This window comes from Malus sylvestris, chromosome 7 (genome assembly GCF_916048215.2).
Source record: "Malus sylvestris chromosome 7, drMalSylv7.2, whole genome shotgun sequence".
Lineage (NCBI taxonomy): Eukaryota > Viridiplantae > Streptophyta > Magnoliopsida > Rosales > Rosaceae > Malus > Malus sylvestris.
Window position 1 is genome coordinate 11,521,592 of NC_062266.1, and position 22,496 is coordinate 11,544,087.

Below are 22,496 nucleotides of genomic sequence, written 5' to 3' on the forward strand. Positions count from 1 at the left end.
AGCGAAGAAGGCTTTGGTGATTTAACACAATACGTTGAAATGAAGGAAAGCTTATTTATTGATATCCCTGATAAATTACAAATATGTACATATACTTGAGTCAAAATAAACAAACAAGAGGGAGCCTTCACAAAGGTTGCTTAGGAGAAGTCTCGGCAGTCGGTAGAGCCCCAGAAAGAGAAGGCACCGGAGGGGGATCATTCGGAGCCTCAGTACTGGACAGAACCCTAGAAGGAGGAGGCATCAGAGGTTGATCATTTGGAGCTTCATTACGCGGTACAGCCCCAGAAGACGAAGGCAATAAATGCCTTTGGAACAAACCCACAAATCTCTGATGATCAAGTAAAACCTGACCATCAGATTCCTTCATCTGGTCAAGCTTCCTCTTCATGTTTGTAGCATAGTCATGTGCGAGCCGGTGCAACTGTTTATTCTCATGCTTGAGCCCTCTAATCTCCTGTTTGAGACTCATCACTTCAGCCGCCAATGATTCAACTTGGCGGGTTCGAGCAAATAGGCGTTGGGCCATATTAGACACAGAACCTACACACTGAACACTAAGAGCCAGAGAATCCTTAACAGCCAACTCATCAGACCGTTTGGAAAGTAGTCTGTTATCTTTGGGAGTGAGAAGGTTCCTGGCCACTACCGCAGCGGCCATATCATTCTTCATCACGGAATCCCTAACGGTAAGAGGACCAGTAGGGGAGACGAAGGATGGGCGCCATATGTTGTCTGGAGAAGGCGGGGCTGCCTCTTCAACAAGGTTCAAGTCAAAACGACGGTCGGAGGGGCCAGACATTTTCAAAGGTGTAGAAGAGAGAAGAGGTCGGACAAATCAAGATCTTAGAAGTGCAAGAATGGAGCTTCTACTGGTGGATATTCAAGTGTGCTTTGGAACTTAATGTCAGCCTCTATAAAAATCTGCACTCGACGAAGCTTCAGAAATCGAAGAGGCGTTTGCTTTCTCAAAAGCTGGGCTGCTCAGAGACCACGAGGGTCGATCTCAGAAATCGAAGAGGCGTTTGCTTTCTCAAAAGCTGGGCTGCTCAAAGACCACGAAGGCCGATCTCAGAAATCGAAGAGGTTTGCTTTCTCAAAAGCTGGGCTGCTCAGAGACCACGAGGGCCGATCTCAGAAATCGAAGAGGCACCTACTTTTCCAGCCTTGTCAGCACCTGTCACACGCACACTCAGCTTTGCGGAAATTATGGGCATTCTGTCGAGATTTCTGGCGAAGTAGAAAGCACATGAATCGTACTGTTTAATCACCCACTTCCCACACGCAACAGTAGCTCATGGGTACCATATATAACTTTGCCAAAGTTCTCTGACAAAGTCGAGACACGTGAAGCTTGCAACTCTCACTACATCGCTCTGACCAAGAAGGGTAAAAGAATAGCAAAGAAACAACACTAACAAAGTTTAGACACATAAATTTTGAAGGCCTAGCTACCATATTATTACCCACAAGGGTAAAGGAATAGTACCACTGCTGGATAATTGGAAAGTCCCGGTGTGTCAACCTCTGTGCTTCATGGCAAGGTAGACTAGCAAACATGCCCAACCTTTACTCACATTCGAGAAAACACTCCCAACAAGATTGCTTGCCCCAAAATCAAAGAGGCATCGCCCTCCGAATCTCGAGAGCCAGACTCCCAACATGATTACTTTCTCAAAAATCGAAGAGAGGGTAAAGGAACAGTACCACTGCTGGATAATTTGAAAGTCCCTGTGTGTCAACCTCTGTGCTTCGTGGCAAGGTAGACTAGCAAACATGCCCAACCTTTACTCACATTCGAGAAAACACCCCCAACAAGATTGCTTGCTCCAAAATCGAAGAGGCACCGCCCTCCGAATCTCGAGAGCCAGACTCCTAACATGATTACTTTCTCAAAAATCGAAGAGATGGTAAAGGAACAGTACCACTGCTGGATAATTGGAAAGTCCCTGTGTGTCAACCTCTGTGCTTCGTGGCAAAGTAGACTAGCAAACATGCCCAACCTTTACTCATATTCGAGAAAACACTCCCAACAAGATTGCTTGCTCCAAAATCGAAGAGGCACCGCCCTCCGAATCTCGAGAGCCAGACTCCCAACATGATTACTTTCTCAAAAATCGAAGACACCGCTCTCCGAATCTCGAGAGCCAGACCCCCAGCATGATTGCTTTCTCAAAAATCGAAGAGGCATCGTTCTCCGAATCTCGAGAGCCAGATCCCGACAGGATTGCTTGTTCGAAAACCGAAGAGGCACCACTTTCCCAACTTCAAGAGCCGGATCTCCTTGGATAAAGCTTGTCTGTAATCTTCACACGCAACATCAGCTTTCCAGATACCACAGACCATTTTTTCAAAGTGCTCTGACAGAGTTAAAACTTGTGAAGCTGGCAGCTCCCACTACCGTGCTATGACCAAGCAGGGTAAAGGAATAACATTATTACTTGATGTTAGGGAGACTCCTATATATGTCGACCTCCATCCCTAACGGACAGGCAGACCTGCAAAAATGCTCAACCCTTCCTCTTATCTGAGAGGGTCCCAACGAAGCCTTTCGAAATATTCAGCTTTCTTTCCCCCCGATAATACCTCTGTAAACAAGCTATACTAGAGCAAGAATATCTCATATCATCAGGGTTAAAAGCAAGAGTATCCCATATCATGCTTTTTCCCTGTCTTTTCCTTTAGCCTTGTTCTTACCTGCAAGACAAGGAGAAAGAGAGCAATCAGTCAGCACTTGGAATCAAGCTTCCAGCCAGGAACTGACTGCCTGGAACCCCTTACCCTGGTATTGCTCTCGAGTACTCATTTTCAACATCTTATGCTTCCAGGGAAGATACCGCATCTGCCTGAGGAACAGATAGGGCAACTGAGAAGGATACAAGGAAGCATGTGGAGACAAGCGTAACAGCACACGTGCCGATACATCCACTACTCTGTCAAAAGCAAAAGTATCTCATATCAGCAGGGTCGAACGTACTCTAGATTTGATGGACTTGTTTTGACCCTCAAATTCTTCAGTCGGCCTTATACTTTGGAGGAAACCAGAAAACCCTCCAGCCCAGTTCAAGAATAAGCCTGTGGAAAGTTACTTCTTCAAAAGCAAAAGTATCCCATATCATCTCTTCTCATTTTTCTTCTCTTTATCCTTCATGCTGCCTGCAAGATAGGGAGAATGTGAACAATCAGCCGGAGCTCTGATTGCTTACCTTGTCTGTTACCTTTTTCAGCAGATCCCCTAGCTCGGCGACTTGGGGGACTCCTACTACATGGTTTGTATCGCGCTTGACCAAGCTTGAAACTACAAGTAAGCTTCAAGTGACATTGATACATTACCTTGTGCATCTCCACCAGTTACAGATACCACCCCTGGATGGAGGAAGAGTACTTCCAGAGAAGATTCCACATCTACCTATGAGACAGATAAGGAAAGTCAAGACGATACCACACTCCGGTACTTAGAAGTTTCGTGGTTACGAGATCATTCTCCCACAATATTTCCTAATGTCATTTGTACTAAATCATTCACTTGTACTCCCTAAAGGAGAGCTTGAACCTATGTACTTGTGTAAACCCTTCACAATTAATGAGAACTCCTCTATTCCGTGGACGTAGCCAATCTGGGTGAACCACGTACATCTTGTGTTTTCTTTCCTATCTCTATCCATTTATATACTTATCCACACTAATGACCGGAGCAATCTAGCGAAGATCACAAAAAGTGACCGTTTTCGCTACCTAGGATCTATCTTGCAAGAGAACGGAGAATTAGATGGAGATCTCAACCATAGAATACAAGCTGGATGGATGAAGTGTAAGAGTGTATCCGGCGTGTTGTGTGATCGTCGTAGGCCACTAAAGCTCAAGGGAAAATTTTATAAGACGGCAATAAGGCCAACGATGTTGTATGGCACAGAATGTTGGGCGGTGAAGCATCAACACGTACACAAAATGGGTGTAGCGGAGATGAGGATGCTTCGTGGGATGTATGGGCACACGAGAAAGGATAAGATTGGGAATGAGGATATCCAAGGTAAAGTAGGAGTAGCCAAAATTGAAGGAAATATGAGAGAAAATCGGTTCCGGTGGTTTGGACATGTGCAAAGAAGGCCTACTGACGCTCTGGTTCGAAAATGTGATTACGGGACAGAAGTTCAGGGCCGAAGGGGTAAAGGAAGACCTAGGAAAACTTTGGAAGAGACCCTAAGAAAAGACTTGATTACTTGGATCTAACGGAGGACATGACACAAAACCGAGCGCAATGGCGTTCTAGGATTCATATAGCCGACCCCACTTAGTGGGAAAAGGCTTTGTTGTTGTTGTTGTTGTTGTTGCTCGAGGACTAGCAAAAGCTAAGTGTGGGGGAATTTGATAGGAGCATATTTATGCGACTTAGTTAACATGTTTTCTTACACTTACTTAGTTAGTTATTGCTTATCAGAGTGTTTTAAACCATTTTCGTATGTTTGTAGGTCCTAATAACAAAGATGGTAAGAAAAGTGCATTTTGGTGCATTTTGGAGCAATTTTGGGATGAAATGGATTGCATGCACTTGGAGACATGAGGATGGACGTTTTGGGAAGATTAGAATTCAGCATATGTGTATAAGTGTGTGACCTACAACTAACAAACATCATAGCTGCCATGTGATGGACAACATCATACAAGGTACATGCAAAGACACCCACATGCAAAGGCAAAGAAACACACGGCATGGATAGAAAGTATAGTGGTTTGTGGCTGAAATGTTGAAGCAAGTGTGCAAATGCAAAGGGGATCTAAACATGGACAGCACACGGCATGTGCAAAGGAGAAACAAAGATGACAACACACACATGAAAAAAGAGACACACACATGCAAAGAAGGACTAATGCACGACAAGAGAGGGATAGATCACATGGAAAGACATGGCACATGCAAGAAAGGAGATGCTTTCAGCCACAAGAACAAAGATGACATGGACAACACATGGCATGGGCAGCAGGAAATAAAGAAAGAAGGAGTGGCCAGCACACACACGCACAAGAGGATTTGGCACCATTTTTCATACTTGTGCAGCAACAACCTTTGATGATTACTTCACATTCTACAATTTCAAGCAGAAAAATAAGAGAAGGAAGACGGACAGTTTGGAAGAAAAGAAAGTGGAGACATCATTCACACATGCCATATGCAAAAAAGGGAGACATCACTCATAGAAACACATGCAAACTGCACGGACAACTGGAAGTGTTTTGATTCAAATCTGCCGCAAGTTGTGTCTTTTATTCTTAACCATTCACCACCCTTTTTACCACCACATAAGCCTAAAATTCATATATATACAAGTGTGTAGATATTTAGTTAGGGGGGAGCAACATTCACAACACAAATACTATCTTCATCCATTCATTTCCCTCACATCCCACAAACACACACTTTCATATCTTTGGCCGTGACCCCCATCCAACAATTCACAAACACAATTCAGCCACATAAATCCATCCCATCCATATATCCATACACATCCTAGACACTTGTGCTACAACAAGGTGGTGAAAACAAAGGTCCTTGACGTTTCAAGCTTGGAACTTTGGAGCGTTTTAGGTGTACTTCGTTCTTGCTTTCAATGTCTACTTTGTTATTTTCTAATTTTGTTGCAATTATGAGTGGGTAAACCCCTATTTAGTTAGGGGGAAGTTTGAAGCCATGAACATGCTTGAGATTTGAATTGATTTCTTCCAATTGTGATTTGATAAGTTGTGATTGCAATTCAATTATCTATCTTATTCATAACTGATTCTTGTATGTTTATTAAGGATGCATACTTAGTTTTCATGCATGAATTAGATGCTAGAATATAAATGAGTTTCACCTAATCGTTACAAGTTTATATTCATGAGTAGTGAAGGTTGTTTATCACAATCGCATTAATTGAATTCTTGGCAATTGTATCATGCATTCATAGTTATAATTGCCTCGTCAACACTTATGATTTTCATTGAACATAATGATCTCTGATTGTATCTCTATTATGCATTCATATAGGGGACTTTTAGAGAATGATTTGGGTTGTCGCATGCATTCATCCAATTCAATGAGTAAAGGAAAATCTGAGGGTTAATTTGTGCATCACGGTTTGTTTGTACCATACTTGACCAATCCCGAAACTACCGAGCACCGGCCAACGCTATACTGTCAAGGACCCAGAAGAGTTCCCCTCCGACCAGGAGGCCAATCACTACTCGACACGTGTCAAGATTAGAAGCCAATCAGAGCGCAGCACGTGTCGACATCAAGAACCAATCATAACATGACACATGTCAATGTGACAAAGCTACAAGTTTTTCTATAAATAGGGGTCATTCCCCCATAATATTGCCAAATGTCATTTTGTACTAAACTATTCACAAGAACTCACTAAATTGAGAGCTTGATCCTTTGTACTTGTGTAAGCCCTTCACTACTAATAAGAACTCCTCTACTCCGTGGACGTAGCCAATCTGGGTGAACCACGTACATCCTGTGTTTGCTTCTCTGTCTCTATTCATTTACGTACTTATCCTCACTAGTGACCGAAGCAACCAAGCGAAGGTCACAAAACCTGACACTTTCTGTTGTACCAAAGTCTTCGCTGATTTTGTGCATCAACATTTGGCGCCGTCTGTGGGAAACGACACTTATTCCTACTCTCTTCAGCTGTGTCAAGCTGGTTTCTATCATTCGTACACTTTCTTTTGACCAGGCATCCCTCTCCAACATGGGAAGCGAAGGAAACCACAGCACACAGAATGACACCCCCCTTGCACATAGTGCGAAACAACGAAAGAAGGAAGGAAAACGAGTTCTTCGTCAAGCTAAAGTCGATGAGTTGGAAGCTCAGAACAACAAGATAGCAATGAGGAATGAGGTCCTCCAGGAGCAATATGAGAAGCTCTTCGAGACACTCCACGAAGCTAGGCAAGCTCAGACACGCGAGCTTGTTGCCCCCGTGGAAGTCAACCATCAACTAGGTGCCCTCCAACATGGAGGGTCACATGCATTCGACATAGATATCCCTGATAGGGAACATATTACCCCTCGACTTGATAATCAACATGAGGCTTCTCTTAACCCAGTTGCTTCGACCCGAACCATGAGAAGTGGAGGGGACACCTCTTTGCTGAAGGGGCAGAAGGATCGAAAGCCGTCTTTCGCGATTGTCGGGATTTCCTGAAGCAACGTCGAGAGAATTCCATCCATATAAGCTCAAAGATTAATGACCCAAGGATTTCTGAGAGACTCGGTCCCCTGCCACGGCCCAAGCCGGCCACCAATTTGGAGAATGGGCAACAAGTCCTAAAGAGACATGAGGGTACAGGGGACTCAGAGGTGTTCCGACAGACATACCCTGGAAGCCAGTACAGCGAGTCCAGGGAAAAATCACATGCCCATGATCAAACCTTCCTAATTCCAATAGGAGATGGAGATTTACGAAAGAAAGCTCCAGTGACACATAACTCCGCTCAGGACCCCCTTGTCCTACAACTTCTTGAGGAAGTAAACAAGTTGAAGGCTGAACGTCAGGCTGAAATACCTGACTGGAACCAACCCAGGCCTGGCCCTCTTACAAGGAGGATCCTCAACACCCCCCTTCAAGCAAAGACAAAGCAAAAGCTTGGCTTGCAACTTTATACTGGAAAAGAGGACCCGATTGAGCACCTTAACCTCTTTGAGTCCACCATGGCATACCGGATGCACACCGACGAAGAGCGATGTCTTCTCTTCCCCTCCACCCTCTCTGGCGGAGCTCTAAATTGGTATTGTCGTCTTACACCTGAGACGGTAGACTCATTTGAGGAATTGAGGAAACTATTTGTTTCCCAACACATTTTCCAAACCGATCGCTTGCACTCTGCAGATGACCTGTACACTATCCGCCAGAAGCCAGACGAGTCATTACGTATGTATGCTGGCCGCTTCAGCCATGAATACTCCCGGTGTGCCGAGGCAGACGACAAGACTGCCCTCAAAGCCTTCACGGCAGGCCTACGTGATTGTTTCTTTAAATACATGATCAATGCCAATACTTGGAAGACTTACTCTGAGGTGATGGCGCATGCTTATAACCATGCCTCCGCCGAGGCAAAGACATATCAGGAGAAACCCCCTACAACCATCCTTTATCAACAAGTGGGAGGTGGAAGCCAGACTCACCTAAATGAGAAGACCTCGACTTTCCAAACAGCAGTGGCACCTCCCCATGCCTTGCATAATGCTTCACCGAATCAACAGACATATCAATTTCAAGGCAAGAGGAAGGATTTCCATCCTCACCACTCTCCTTCCAGTAAAAAGAGTAAGGGACACTATCCCGATAACCAAGGGTATCGCCACAATAACGCTCGCCCCCAGGCAGTCAATGCAGTGGGTCAAACCCGCGTCAAGATACCCCCTACCCCAAGGTATGAGACATACACGCTCTTGAATGCCACATGCGCGGCCATTTACCCCAGCATAGCTCACCTGATACCAAAGCCAAAGCCGAGGCACCCAGATTACACGCCCCCGAATAACGCGGGCATGTTTTGTTGCTACCATGAGCATAACGGCCATGATAGCGAGAAATGTATCATCCTCCGTGATCGTATTGAAGCTTTGGCACGAGAAGGAAAAATTGATCAATTCCTCCTTCACCCTCAAAGGGATAACCGTAACCAACGCCAGGTGAATGTCATATATTCCATAAGCGGCGACACACCCATATCTGAATCTTCCAATAGGGCCATGAAAAACAGTGAACGAATTCTGAGGCCTGGTCATCAAGTGTTTCACGTGGAAGACATCAGGGGAGGGAAGTATCAAAAGCCTAACTGGGATCCGATATGTTTCTACCCTGAGGAAGAAAGAGGCATCATCTACCCTCATAACGACCCATTGATCGTGGAGGCTCACATAGCCAACTTTGATGTTCGACGAATCCTCGTAGACACAGGGGCTTCGGTCAATATCATGTTTGCCGAAGCTTTCAGGGCACTCAGTGTAGCTGAACACTTGCTCGATCGCTCGATTTCTCCTCTGATAAGCTTCTCCGGTGATATCGTGCAACCCTTAGGGAGCATACATTTACCCTTTACTATTGGTACAGGCCCTTACACGGCTACCATTACCACTAACTTCCTAGTGGTTGACTGCCCAACGGCATACAATGTCATCTTTGGGCGCACAGGCATCAATGATCTCAAGGCTATGGTATCCACGCATATGCTGTTGATGAAATTTCCAACCCCCCATGGCAACGGCTACATCAGAGGAGATCAGCTTACTGCACGATCATGTTACAACACTTCAGTTAAGCAACAACACTTGCCCGGACCCAAGGAAACCCTGTCTGTACATGACCAAGTCACAAAGACCAGCCTAGATGAAGCGAACTTGGATCTTCCTGATAGCAACAATCAACCCGATGATCCTCGAGATGACTCTTTCACCCAGCAAGCCCAACCTGCTGAAGAGTTGGAGAAGGTACCTATCTCAAGAGATTATCCAGATCGTATGGTGAAGATTGGCACCACATTGTCACCACCCCTTCGGTTAGCATTGATATCTTTTTTGAAAGAGAACACTGAAGTCTTCGCCTGGTCATACGAGGACATGCCAGGCATCTCTCCCGATGTCATCTGTCATCGTTTGAGTATTGACCCCAAGATCAAGCCGGTGAGACAGAAGCGAAGATCTTATGACGCTGAACGATACGAGGCAATGAAAGCAGAAGTTGAAAAACTCAAAGGCATAGGCTTTGTCCGCGAAGTCAATTACCCGACATGGGTAGCAAATGTGGTCCTTGTTAGGAAAAATCCGACCAAAGAAAGTCTTTCGCTTCAAAAGGTCTTGTGGAGGATGTGTGTTGACTACACCGACCTAAACAAAGGGTGTCCGAAAGATAGTTTCCCTCTTCCTCTTATTGACAGGCTTATAGACTCTACGGCAGTGTGTGAGCTCTTGAGCTTTATGGACGCTTATTCAGGATACAACCAAATCCTCATGAACCCCTCAGACCAAGAACACACGGCCTTCACTACTGACAGGGGACTATATTGCTATAAAGTCATGCCTTTCGGCCTAAAGAATGCAGGAGCAACTTATCAGAGACTGGTCAATTCAATGTTCGCCGAACAAATTGGGAAGAACATGGAAGTTTACGTTGATGATATGCTAGTCAAAAGCAAACATGCTGACCAACACATCACCAACCTATCTGAAACTTTCACCATTCTAAAGAGGTATCGAATGAGGTTGAACCCCAACAAATGTGCCTTCGGCGTGGGCTCTGGCAAATTCTTAGGCTTCATGATTAGCCAACGAGGCATTGAAGCTAACCCTAAAAAGATCAAAGCAATCCTCGACATGAAAGAGCCAATAACTTCAAAAGACATCCAAAGCCTTACTGGCAAGGTGGCAGCCTTAACCAGATTCATCTCTAAGGCCACAGACAGATGTGCTCCTTTCTTCAAAGCACTCAAGGGAAATAAGAAGTACATTACATGGACGGAGGAATGTGCCAAGGCATTCAGGGACCTCAAAGAGTATATGAGTAAAGCCCCTCTGCTCTCCAAACCAGAAGTTGGTGACACTCTCATCATCTATCTATCGGTTTCGGCTTCAGCAGTCAGTTCTGTTCTTATTCGAATGGACAGTAGTGTCGAACGGCCCGTCTACTACGCTAGCAAGGCCCTACAAGATGCGGAGACACGATACTCCAACATTGAGAAATTAGCTCTAGTATTGGTCATGTCTGCTCGGAAACTTCGCCCTTATTTCCAAGCACACGCCATCATCGTGCTTACCAATCACCCTCTTCGACAGATACTCCAGAGTCCTGACACGTCTGGACGAATGATCAAATGGGCGATAGCATTGGGTGAGTTTGACATCTCCTACCAACCAAAGCCAGCTGAGAAGGGCCAAGCAGTGGCAGACTTCATTGCCGACTTCACATATCCGGTTGACATTGCTTCTACACCTGAAGCAGTGGCTTCATTACCCTCGGAAGCTCAGAAGATAGAACCAACAACCCCAGCATGGAGTCTGTATGTTGATGGCTCATCCAACCAACAGGGCTGTGGAGCGGGACTAGTCTTGACTACGCCCGACAAAGTATCAATGGAGTATGCTCTTCGTTTCAAATTCAAGGCATCAAACAATGAGGCCGAGTATGAAGCCCTTCTAGCAGGATTACGTTTGGCCAAACACCTCGGGGTTAAACAAATTGATATTTTCAGTGACTCCCAATTAGTGGTCAACCAGGTTACCAACAACTTTGATGCTAAGGACAGCTCCATGGCAGCATATCTTGCGCAAACGCGACTTTTGCTCAAGCACTTCCACTACCAGATCACCCAAGTTCCTCGAGCGGCAAACAGTCATGCAGACGCTTTGGCTCGCCTCGCCTCGGCAGTGGAAGACAAGATTGGGAGAAAAATTCATGTCGAATTGTTGGCAGAACCAAGCACCATGGTCGCGGAGGTGTACAATTTACAACAAGAAGATAGTTGGATCACCCCAATTTATAAATTCCTTGCTCATGGCACCCTCCCAATTGACAAAGTCCAAGCTAAGCAGATTCGATACAAGTCTGCCCGCTACCTGATCATTAATGACCAACTCTACAAGCGAGGTTTTAGCCTGCCATACTTAAGGTGTCTTACGCCTGCCGAGGCGGAAATCGTCCTTCGGGAAATACATGAGGGAGTCTGTGGAGATCATGCTGGATCTCGGTCCCTAGCACACAAGACTTTTCGCCAAGGATATTACTGGCCAACACTCCACCAGGATGCCATCAAAGTATCCCGCTCATGTGACAAATGTCAACGATATGCGACTATTCCTCATTCCCCTCCAGAGCCTCTTACTCCTATGATCAGCCCTTGGCCCTTCGCCCAGTGGGGACTTGATTTGATCGGCCCAATGCCGGCAGGGAAGGGCAAAGTCTGTTACGCAGTCGTTGCAGTGGACTACTTCACAAAGTGGGCCGAAGTAGAACCCTTGGCAACCATTACTGAGGCAAAGATAGAAGACTTCGTGTGGAAGAACATCCTTTGTAGATTCGGCATTCCCAATGCGATAGTCACTGACAATGGGCGACAGTTTGACAACAAGAAGTTCAGGTTGTTCTGCTCTAAGTTCAACATCAACTTATGCTTTGCCTCTCCAGCTCATCCCCAGTCTAATGGACAAGTTGAGGCCATCAACAAAATAATCAAGCGCACTTTGAAAACCAGCTTGGACAAAGCTAAAGGCTGTTGGCCAGAATTTGTACCCCAAGTTCTTTGGTCATATCGCACTTCATATCAAACTTCAACAGGAGAAACTCCATTCTCACTTGCCTTTGGCACAGAGGCGGTTGTCCCTGTTGAGCTCGAGCAAGCAACATTCCGAGTCCAGAACTACATTCAAAGTGAAAATGACAAACAACTCACTCTCAACTTGGATTTAGTCGAGGAACACAGAAACCAAGCTCACTTGAGGAATGTCGCCTACAAGCAGCGCATCTCCAACTATTATGACTCTAGGGTCAAGCCTCGTTCTTTCAAAATAGGAGACTGGGTCTTAAAGAAAAGATTACTCTGCGACAGAGTCCCGAGTGAAGGCACACTTAGTCCAAATTGGGATGGACCGTATGAAGTCATTGGCATCAGTCGCCATGGCTCTTACACACTTAGAAGCTCCGATAGCAAGACCCTTGGCCATCCATGGAACGCTGATCACTTGAAGTACTACTACAAATAGACTCACGATGTACAAGTGTTGAGCTATAGCTGTTCGGCATCCTATGTAATGAAGGCCATTTGGCAATGAATTCAATAAAGAGGTAATTTAGCCAACTCAGCCCTCACTCTTTTACATTCATAGCAAGCGATGCCGGAACCCTTCTCAATCAGAAAGCAATCCGTCTTCCACAGTCACTACAAAACAAGCAAATGAAGACCGTGTCAAGCACCAAAAAAAAAAAAAAAAAAAAAAAAAAAAAACAGCTTCATCCAAAAAGCTTCACCCGAAAAGCTTCACCTCCAAAGCTTCACCCACAAAGCTTCACCTAAAAAGCTTCACCCAAAAAGCTTCACCCGAAAAGCTTCACCTCCAAAGCTTCACCCACAAAGCTTCACCTAAAAAGCTTCACCCACAAAGCTTCACCCAAAAAAAAACTTCACCCGAAAAGCTTCACTTAAAAAAGCTTCACCTACAAAGCTTCACCTAAAAAATCTTCACCTATAAAGCTCCCTCTACATACTTTCATCTACAAAGCTTCACCATCACAGCTTCACCTCGAAAGCTTCATCTACAAAGCTTCATCTACAAAGCTTCACCATCAAAGCTTCACCTAGAAAGCTTCATCTACAAAGCTTCATCTACAAAGCTTCACCATCAAAGCTTCACCCAGAAAGCTTCATCTACAAAGCTTCACCATCAAAGCTTCACCTCGAAAGCTTCATCTACAAAGCTTCAACACCAAAGCTTCACCTACAAAGCTTCAACACAAAACCTTGCTCCAAATAAACAAATTTTGTTCACAAAACCCAAGATGCCCTTGAACTTGTACAAAAACACTTGGGTAAACATAAACATTTTTTGTTTTACACCCACAAGGGCCCAAAATTTTCCTTCTTATTTATTCACTTATATATGTTCCCAAACATATTATAATAGATCCAACAACAAGCCAAAGTCCCAAGTTTCATAATGGACAAAAGTACAAGCAATTCATCAATAATGAAGGTGCTACAAAAATTGGAATCTGCCCCAAAATAGAAATCCAACCCAAGAGACTTTTTCTCTCTCTCCCTCTTCCGCCTCCTTTCATCTATCAAATTTCTGCAACCTCTGCTCTTCTCCAATGGAGCTGAATTTTGGACACCCTATAGTTCTTGAGCATATGAACAACTTTCAAGAAGGAACCATTTCTGTTTGAGCGACGGAAATTAAAGTGTTGAAGCTCCAAACATGACAGTCGGATTCTTGCAGATTTCGAAGCTGCTGTGATGTTTCGAAGATCTGGAAATATTTAACCATTAGTTCATTCTGAATTTTTTATATGTTATGAAAGAGACGATGAGGAACAACTTCAATGAAGAAAGCATGCCGATCTGAACAATAGAAAATGGAGTTTCGAAGCTCACAACAAATCTGACGGGTTGACAGAAAAATAATAACCAGTCATTCATCATACCTGGATTTCTGGAGTTATACTGCTCCGAGGGATCTCAAATTTGGATATGTTGTAGTTCACGAGCTGAGGAACAACTTCAATGAAGAAAGCATACCGATCTGAACAAGAGAAAATGGAGTTTCGAAGCTCACAACAAATCTGACGGGTTGACAGAAAAATAATAACCAGTCATTCATCATACCTGGATTTCTGGAGTTATACTGCTCCGAGGGATCTCAAATTTGGATATGTTGTATTTCACAAGCTGAGGAACAACTTCGATGAAGAAAGTATGTTGATCTGAACAAGAGAAAATGGAGTTTCGAAGCTCACAACAAGTCTGACGGATTAACAGAACAGTGATGAACAGTTACTCATCATACTTGAATTTCTGAAGTTGTACTACTCCGATGGATCTCAAATTTGGATATGTTGTAGTTCACAAGATAAGGAAAAACTTTCATGAAGACGACTTTGCAATCTGAGCTATAGAGAAAGGTGTTATCTTGCATCCACTCAGGCTGATTAGTGGAAACGAAAAGCAATTCCACCAAAGAAAAGATGAAAAAGAGAGAAAAGCTACTAATTGCACTTGATCTTGTCTAGTCAATAGCATGCAGCATCAAACACACAAAAGTTGGAAATATTTTTAGATAAAGCATATACGAATGTGTGACATCGAAACAAGGATTCGTTACTTTGACAAATTAGTAACACGCGAGACACCTCATTCGGCAACTCTCTTCGCCTGAAGACTTGGGGGACTCCCACCATATGCTACTGCACCTTGATACTCGGCAGTCTCACAACCACTCAGTGACTTGGATTTTTCAAGTCTCCAACCGAGAAGTTTTCCTCACTCGGGAAATTAAGGGAACACTACCTCAAACTACATGCTTCACTCACAAAGCTTCAACAATACAGGTTTCAACAAAAGCAAAAATTCAAAGAACTTTATGAAGAAGGCTTTGGTGTATTTAACACAATATGTTGAAATGAAGCAAAGCTTATTTATTAATATTTTCGATAAGCCACAAATATGTACATATACATGAGTCAAAATAAACAAACAAAAGGGAGCCTTCACAAAGGTTGCTTAGGGGAAGTCTCAGCAGTCGGTAGAGCCCCAGAAAGAGAAAGCACCGGAGGGTGGTTATCCGGAGCCTCAGTACTTGACAAAACCCCAGAAGGAGGAGGCATTGGAGGTTCATCATTTGAAGCTTCATTACCAGGTACAACCCTAGAGGACGAAGGCAATAAATGCCTTTGGAACAAACCCACAAACCGCTGATGATCAAGTAAAACCTTACCATCAGATTCCTTCATCTGGTCAAGCTTCCTCTTCATGTTTGTAGCATAGTCATGGGCGAGCCGGTGCAACTGCTTATTCTCATGCTTGAGCCCTCTAATCTCCTGTTTGAGACTCATCACTTCAGCAGCCAATGATTCAACTTGGCGGGTTCTAGCAAATAGGCGTTGAGCCATATTAGACACAGAACCTGCACACTGAACACTAAGAGCCAGAGAGTCCTTAACAGCCAACTCATCAGACCGTTTGGAAAGTAGTCTGTTATCTTTGGGAGTGAGAAGGTTCCTGGCCACCACTGCAGCGGTCATATCATTCTTCATCACAGAATCCCCAACGGTAAGGGGACCAGTAGGGGATATGAAGGATGGGCGCCATATGTTGTCTGGAGAAGGCGTGGCTGTCTCTTCTCCAAGGTTCAAGTCAAAACGACGGTCGGAGGGTCCAGACATTTTCAAATGTGTTGAAGAAGGAAGAGGTCAGACAAATCAAGATCTTAGAAGTGCAAGAAATGAACTTCTACTGGTAGAGATTCAAGTGTGTTGTGGAACTTAATGTCAGCCTCTATAAAAATCTGCACTCGACGGAGCTTCAGAAATCGAAGAGGCGTTTGCTTTCTCAAAAGCTGGGCTGCTCAGCGACCACGAGGACCGATCTCAGAAATCGAAGAGGCGTTTGCTTTCTCAAAAGCTGGGCTGCTCAGAGACCACGAGGACCGATCTCAGAAATCGAAGAGGCGTTTGCTTTCTCAAAAGCTGGGCTGCTCAGAGACCACGAGGGCCGATCTCAGAAATCGAAGAAGCACCTGCTTTTTCAGCCTCGTCAGCACCTGTCACATGCACAATCAGCTTTGCGGAAATTACGGGCACTCTGTCGAAGATTTCTGGTGAAGTAGAAAGCACGTGAATCTTACTGTTCAATCACCGCTCTCCATATGCACCATCAACTCCTCAGGTACCACATATAACTTTGTCAAAGATCTCTGACAAAGTTTAGGCACGAGAATTTCAAAGTTCCAGCTACCCTACTATTACCCATAAGGGTAAAGGAACAGCACCACTGCTTGACAACTGGAAAGTCCCTATGTGTGTCGACCTCCGTGTTTTGCGGCAAGACAGGTTGGCAAGAACGTCTAACCTTTACTCACATTCGAGAAAAGACTCTCAACATAATTACTTTCTCAAAAACCGGAGTAGCACCGCTTTCCGAATCTCGAGAGTCAGATCCTCGACGGGATTGCTTGTTCGAAAACCGAAGAGGCACAACTCTCAGAACTTCGAGAGCCAGATTTCCTTAGATAAAGCTTGTCTGTAATCTTCACACGTAATATCAGCTTTCCAGATACCACATACCACTTTTTCAAAGTGCTCTGACAAAATTAAAACACGTGAAGCTGGCAGCTCCCACTACATTGCTGTGACCAAGAAGGGTAAAGGAATAGCATTACTACTTGTTATTGGGAAATCCCTATATACATTGACCTCCCTCCTCAACGGACAGGCAAACCTGCAAAAATGCTCAACCCTTTCTTGCATTCGAAAAGGCACCCTCAACATAACCTCTCGAAATACTCAGCTTTATTTCCCCCCGATAATACCTCAGCAAATAAGCCACACCAAGAACAAGAGTATCTCATATCATCAGGGTCGAAAGCAAGAGTATCCCATATCATGCTTTCTCCCTGTCTTTGTCTTTGTCCTTGTCCACACCTGCAGGACAAGGAGAAAGAGAGCAGTCAGTCGGAACCTGAAATCAAACCTCCAATTTGGAACTGACTGCCTGAAGCCTTTGCCTGGTTGCTTACTTAGCATTGCTCTCGAGTACTCATCCTCAACTGCTGTCAAGGTCACGAATTCCACCGGCAAATACCTCATGACAGTTGATCAGATATTGGCTCTTTACACTGAAGCTGCCAAGCGTGGATGAGTCACTATGAAGGAATGTTCTGAAGGACCATTTAAATGCAAAGGTTGCACACCACTTCTGCCATGCAAAAGATTGAAGCAGAAGGTTCAACGGTGAGCTGAAACAGATCACTACAGCACGACACCTTTCCATACCACATTCATTATTCCGTCAACAGCAAAAGTATCCCATATCATCAAGGTCGAACGTACTCTAGATTTGATGGACTTGTTTTGACCCTCAAATTTTTGAGTCGGCCTTATACTCTGAAGGGCACCAGAAAACCCTCCAGCACAGTTCAAGAATAAGCCTGTGGAAAGTTACTTCTTCAAAAGCAAAAGTATCTCATATCATCTCTTATCCATTTGCTTCTCCTTATCCTGGCAGTTGAATGAGAGACAAGGAGAAGGAGAACAATCAACCGGAAGCCGAAGTCAAACCTCTGATCCTGGGTTGCTTACTTGGAAGTTTGACTGCTTACCTTGTCTGTCACCTCTTTCGGCAGATCTCCTAGCTCGGCGACTTGGGGGACTCCTACTATAGGGTTTGTATCGCACTTGACCAAGCCCGAAACTACAACTAAGCTTCAAGTGAAATTGATACATTACCTTGTGCGTCAACATCAGCTAAATACACCATTCCCGGATGGAGGAAAGGTACTTCCAGAGAAGGGCAGATGAAGATCAGACCACACTTCGGTACTTAGAAGTTTCGTGATTACTCAAGGGATTGGATCTTGCAAGTCCCCAACCGAGGAGTTTCCCTCACTCGGGAACTTAGGGGAGCACTGTTTGTACCATACTTGACCAATCCCGAAACTACTGAGCACCGGCCAACGCTATACTGTCAAGGACCCAGAAGAGTTCCCCTCCGACCAGGAGGCCAATCACTACTCGACACGTGTCAAGATTAGAAGCCAATCAGAGCGCAGCACGTGTCGACATCAAGAACCAATCATAACATGACACATGTCAATGTGACAAAGCTACAAGTTTTTCTATAAATAGGGGTCATTCCCCCACAATATTGCCAAATGTCATTTTGTACTAAACTATTCACAAGAACTCACTAAATTGAGAGCTTGATCCTTTGTACTTGTGTAAGCCCTTCACTACTAATAAGAACTCCTCTACTCCGTGGACGTAGCCAATCTGGGTGAACCACGTACATCCTGTGTTTGCTTCTCTGTCTCTATTCATTTACGTACTTATCCTCACTAGTGACCGAAGCAACCAAGCGAAGGTCACAAAACCTGACACTTTCTGTTGTACCAAAGTCTTCGCTGATTTTGTGCATCAACACGGTTAATCTGGGGTGTTGAGCATCATAATTTATTGAAAAGCAATTGGAAATCGATTCATGTACAAGTGTGTCATGTGTGAAGAACGGACCTCTAACTAATCCATCCATCATCCAAAATAACCAATTTCGTGGAAATCTGTTTAGTTCTAGTTTCTGTTTTGTTTTACTTTATTATCGTCCAAAATCCAATTCCCCTTTACGTTAGTGTGTCTAATTAGTTAGAATCTGTTTTAGTTTGTGTTTTTAAGTGTTTTGAGTTTATAGAGTCTAGTTAAGTGTTTTTAAGTTTCTTTTTGTAAGTCAGTTTAGTTTAGATTAGCAATCCCTCCCAATCCCCGGTCCAGAACGATCCCTACTTATACATATACTACAATTGTCAAAAGAGGGTTTAATTTGAGTGCAAAATTTCATTGCATCAGTATGACTGCCTTTAAAGAGCAAAAAAGTCATTTTCCCTACACCTTCTATCTTCTTCATTTTCTTCGAACTTTCTCTTGTTCTTCCTTTTGTCCAAGCCGAGCCTGTGACTGCCGCCAACGACTCCCTCCTCCACTGTTTGCAGCTCAATCCATTTGATATGCTGCTTTTGCAGTTTGCAGCTGCCCACACTCGTCACCTCCTCCCTTCACCTCGTCTACCTCTGTTATGGTGTAGGGAAACCTACTTAACGGAAAATGATAGTAGGGTGCAAATTGACTTTTTTTTGCCCTTCAAATGTAGTCATGCAGATATCTACTTAATGGAAGAATAGATGGTAAATTAAAAAAAAAATTAACAGTAGGGTGCAAATTGACTAATTATGAGAGTTGATGGGGGAATTTGGCCAAAATTAAAGTTGGGGGGGGGGGAATTGACTAATTATGAGAGTTGAGGAGGGAAATTGGCCAAAATTAAAGTTAAGGAGGGGGAATTGACCAATGGTCACAAGTTCAGGGGTAAATTGATGAATACCTCTAACAAATAAGCACATTACTCAACATTTCAGTAATAATCTAATCATTAACAACTACATCATTTGGTTTACAAAATTTGGTTTAAAAGTTTGGTCTCTCAAACATTACCCATATTTCTATTTGTGCCCTGTAATTATGAAATACAGTATGGGATAAGTATATTAATCCTTATAATTTATATATAACAAATTTCCTTTTAATAAAATATTAGTATTTCTTTTCACTGGTAAGTGAGAGATCTTAAATTTAATTTTTGTCAAAAATGAATTAGAATTATATTATTGCTAACCATTGTGAGGATTAGCCCACTCCCCCACCTCCTTAATATAGATAATATCGTTGTTCAGAAAAAAGAAGAAGAAGTGAGATGTGCTATTAAGGATCCCTAACTTTATTTCTTATTGTATCAAACCAAAACCTCCTATATTGATCTCTACCACTCTTCTATCAATTACATACTTTATTTATTATTTATTTCTTCAGTCATGTAAAAAGAAAAAAAAAGAAAAGAAAAATATCCTACCAAAAGGAAAAGGAAGGTACCTAATAAATCACAAAAATTTAGTCGCCATTAACGATCATGTACAAAACGGAAGGGTGGAATAAAAAAAAATCCAACGCTTTACACGTGGGGAATCTCCAATTACTCTAAATAATGCAACAATTAACCAGCATTAGATATTAATCATAAACCACTTATCAATAATTCATGTGCCATTGGGGACACTGTTGTGTTAAGATCACCTAGCCACTGATCAACAGCAGCTAGCTGGCTCATCTCAACCATCTCTACCCGGCTTGTGCTACCCGACTCGGCTTCAGCCGCCGTGCGAAGTCCAATATTCCTCCTTTTCGGCTTCGGCGACCCACTTTCTGACGAGGAAGAAGAAGTGGAGAACTCCGGGACACGCCGCTTTACTGTTACTCGAACCGGCTCACATCCCTCCGAGCCAATAAGGTGAGGGAAGTTGAGCTTGGCTTTAGAGCCGCGTATCTTAAAAGCGGCTTGGTCATAAGCCAATGCCGCACCCTCAGCCGTCTCATAAGTCCCAAGCCACACTCTGGCCCCGTTCTTCTTGGGATCCCTAATCTCCGCCGCGTACTTCCCCCACGGCCTCCGTCTCACGCCCCTGAAGTGCTGCCGCGACGGTGGCGTGTGAGTCTCACGCACCACCACTATCTCTTCTCTGATAACCTCCCAAGGCTCTGGTTTCACGGGTGTGCTCTCAATAACATCAACATGATGGTGATCTGATGATGGACTCCACTCGTCTGTGCCATCAGACAGAGAACCAACAACGTCATTAGTGTCTTCCAGTTCCACTTTAAACGGCATGTCCATCCAACTTTCCGTCGAGAAGAGGGTGCTGAAGCTTAAACTCTGGGAGTGCATTGGGGGAGGACTGCCTGAAGCTGTTGGTGATAATTCTTGCAAAGTAGTATCGAAATTATCGTCGAGAAGGTGTTGCCGAATCGACTCCAAAAGAGAAAAATCAGACACCAAGCAAATATCTTCAAACATTTTTATTTGTTAGGGTACTGGAATTGGTTTTGAATAGGCTTTTGGAGGTTGAAGGATGTAGTAGTAGTACTGTAGATACTAATTGTTGTTGTTGTAGTGGTTTAGACCTTGTGTTGTGTGTATTTATACGTGGGCAATGAGGTATTGCTTATAATTGTAACTTTCTTACCAGTACTGTTATCATTTCCATGAAACTTCATTATTGATCAAGGTTTCCCATATGCATTACATGTTACAATATTTGTTTACTAAATAAATAAGTTACTAATTTCGTGGGTTTAATTAATTGATTCATCTATTTGTCACTGACTCATATCATTTATTTTTTATGTATTTCGAAAACAGTGATTTCAAATGGCTACATTGCAGCATGGCAAGTGGGCAGTGGCACAATACAGGTCAATCCTTGGCCTGAATTATTGTATCTCAATGTTGGTTGGTGTCTTGGCGGTAGCAACTATTAGGAAAATTATCCTTTCATTTCATTATCTCAATAAGGTTACACAATGATGCCTTATATACTAGTTACTCACTAGTATTAGATAACTAACTAATTACATCTTCATCAACTAATCACTCACTAATTATAAAACTACCATAACAACCTTAACTGTTTACAGTTTTACCCTTATTATCCCTCCTCAAACCTAACTGAGGTAGCCGAAGGGAGAGTTTGTTCCTGAGAAGATGGAATCTGTGCTTGGACAGAGCCTTGGTGCAGATACAGCAACCTGATCTTGAGTACACACAAACAAAACTTGAACTTGATTAGCAAGCACTTTTTCCCGAATGTAGTGATAATCAATCTCCACATGCTTGGTTCGAGCATGGAAGATTGGATTTCTAGCCAATGAAATGGCAGAAATGTTGTCACACCAAATCTGAGGGGAAGAAGGAAGATCAAGACTAACATCAATTAATAGCTTGCATATCCATGTCAGTTCAGCTGCAGTGTTAGCCAAGGATCGATATTCAGCTTCGGTCGATGATCGAGCCACAGTAGGCTGTTTCTTGGCACTCCAGCTTATAAGTGTGTCACCCAAATAGACACACAACCCCCAGTAGATCGGCGATCAAGACTGCAACCGGCCCAATCGGCATCAGAGAAAGCATTGAGAGTAAGAGGTTTAGGACATTTTGGAAACCATAAGCCAAAAGACAGAGTACCCTTTAGATATCGGAGAATGCGTTTGACTGCCTGAGAGTGAGCTTGTCTTGGACAGTGCATAAATTGACAAACCAAATTAACTGCATAAGACAAATCTGGCCGTGTCCATGTTAAGTATTGCAAACCACCAACTAAAGATCTATATTCCTCAGGTTTATCAAGCAGAGAAGAGTCATGA

The 22,496-nt window shown here is 43.6% G+C and overlaps 1 protein-coding gene and 1 long non-coding RNA gene across 3 annotated transcripts; both read right to left on the bottom strand.

Annotated features, from left to right (window-relative positions):
• Positions 1 to 13,674: 13,674 nt before the first annotated feature.
• LOC126629926 (uncharacterized) lies at positions 13,675 to 14,694 on the bottom strand. 2 transcript variants are annotated; one of them, XR_007625892.1, is made up of 3 exons: positions 14,365 to 14,694; positions 14,184 to 14,281; positions 13,675 to 14,008 (listed from the first exon to the last, which is right to left on the bottom strand). It is a non-coding gene; the product is annotated as an uncharacterized LOC126629926 (long non-coding RNA). The 2 variants fall into 2 exon arrangements; XR_007625891.1 differs by lacking the exon at positions 14,365 to 14,694 and having other exon boundaries at positions 14,184 to 14,358.
• A 5,481-nt stretch (positions 14,695 to 20,175) lies between these two features.
• Positions 20,176 to 21,252, bottom strand: LOC126629925 (ethylene-responsive transcription factor 2-like). Its single transcript, XM_050300077.1, has one exon. The coding sequence runs from the start codon at positions 21,148 to 21,150 to the stop codon at positions 20,314 to 20,316; it is 837 nt and encodes a 278-aa protein (XP_050156034.1). The 5' UTR covers positions 21,151 to 21,252; the 3' UTR covers positions 20,176 to 20,313.
• Positions 21,253 to 22,496: the final 1,244 nt, after the last annotated feature.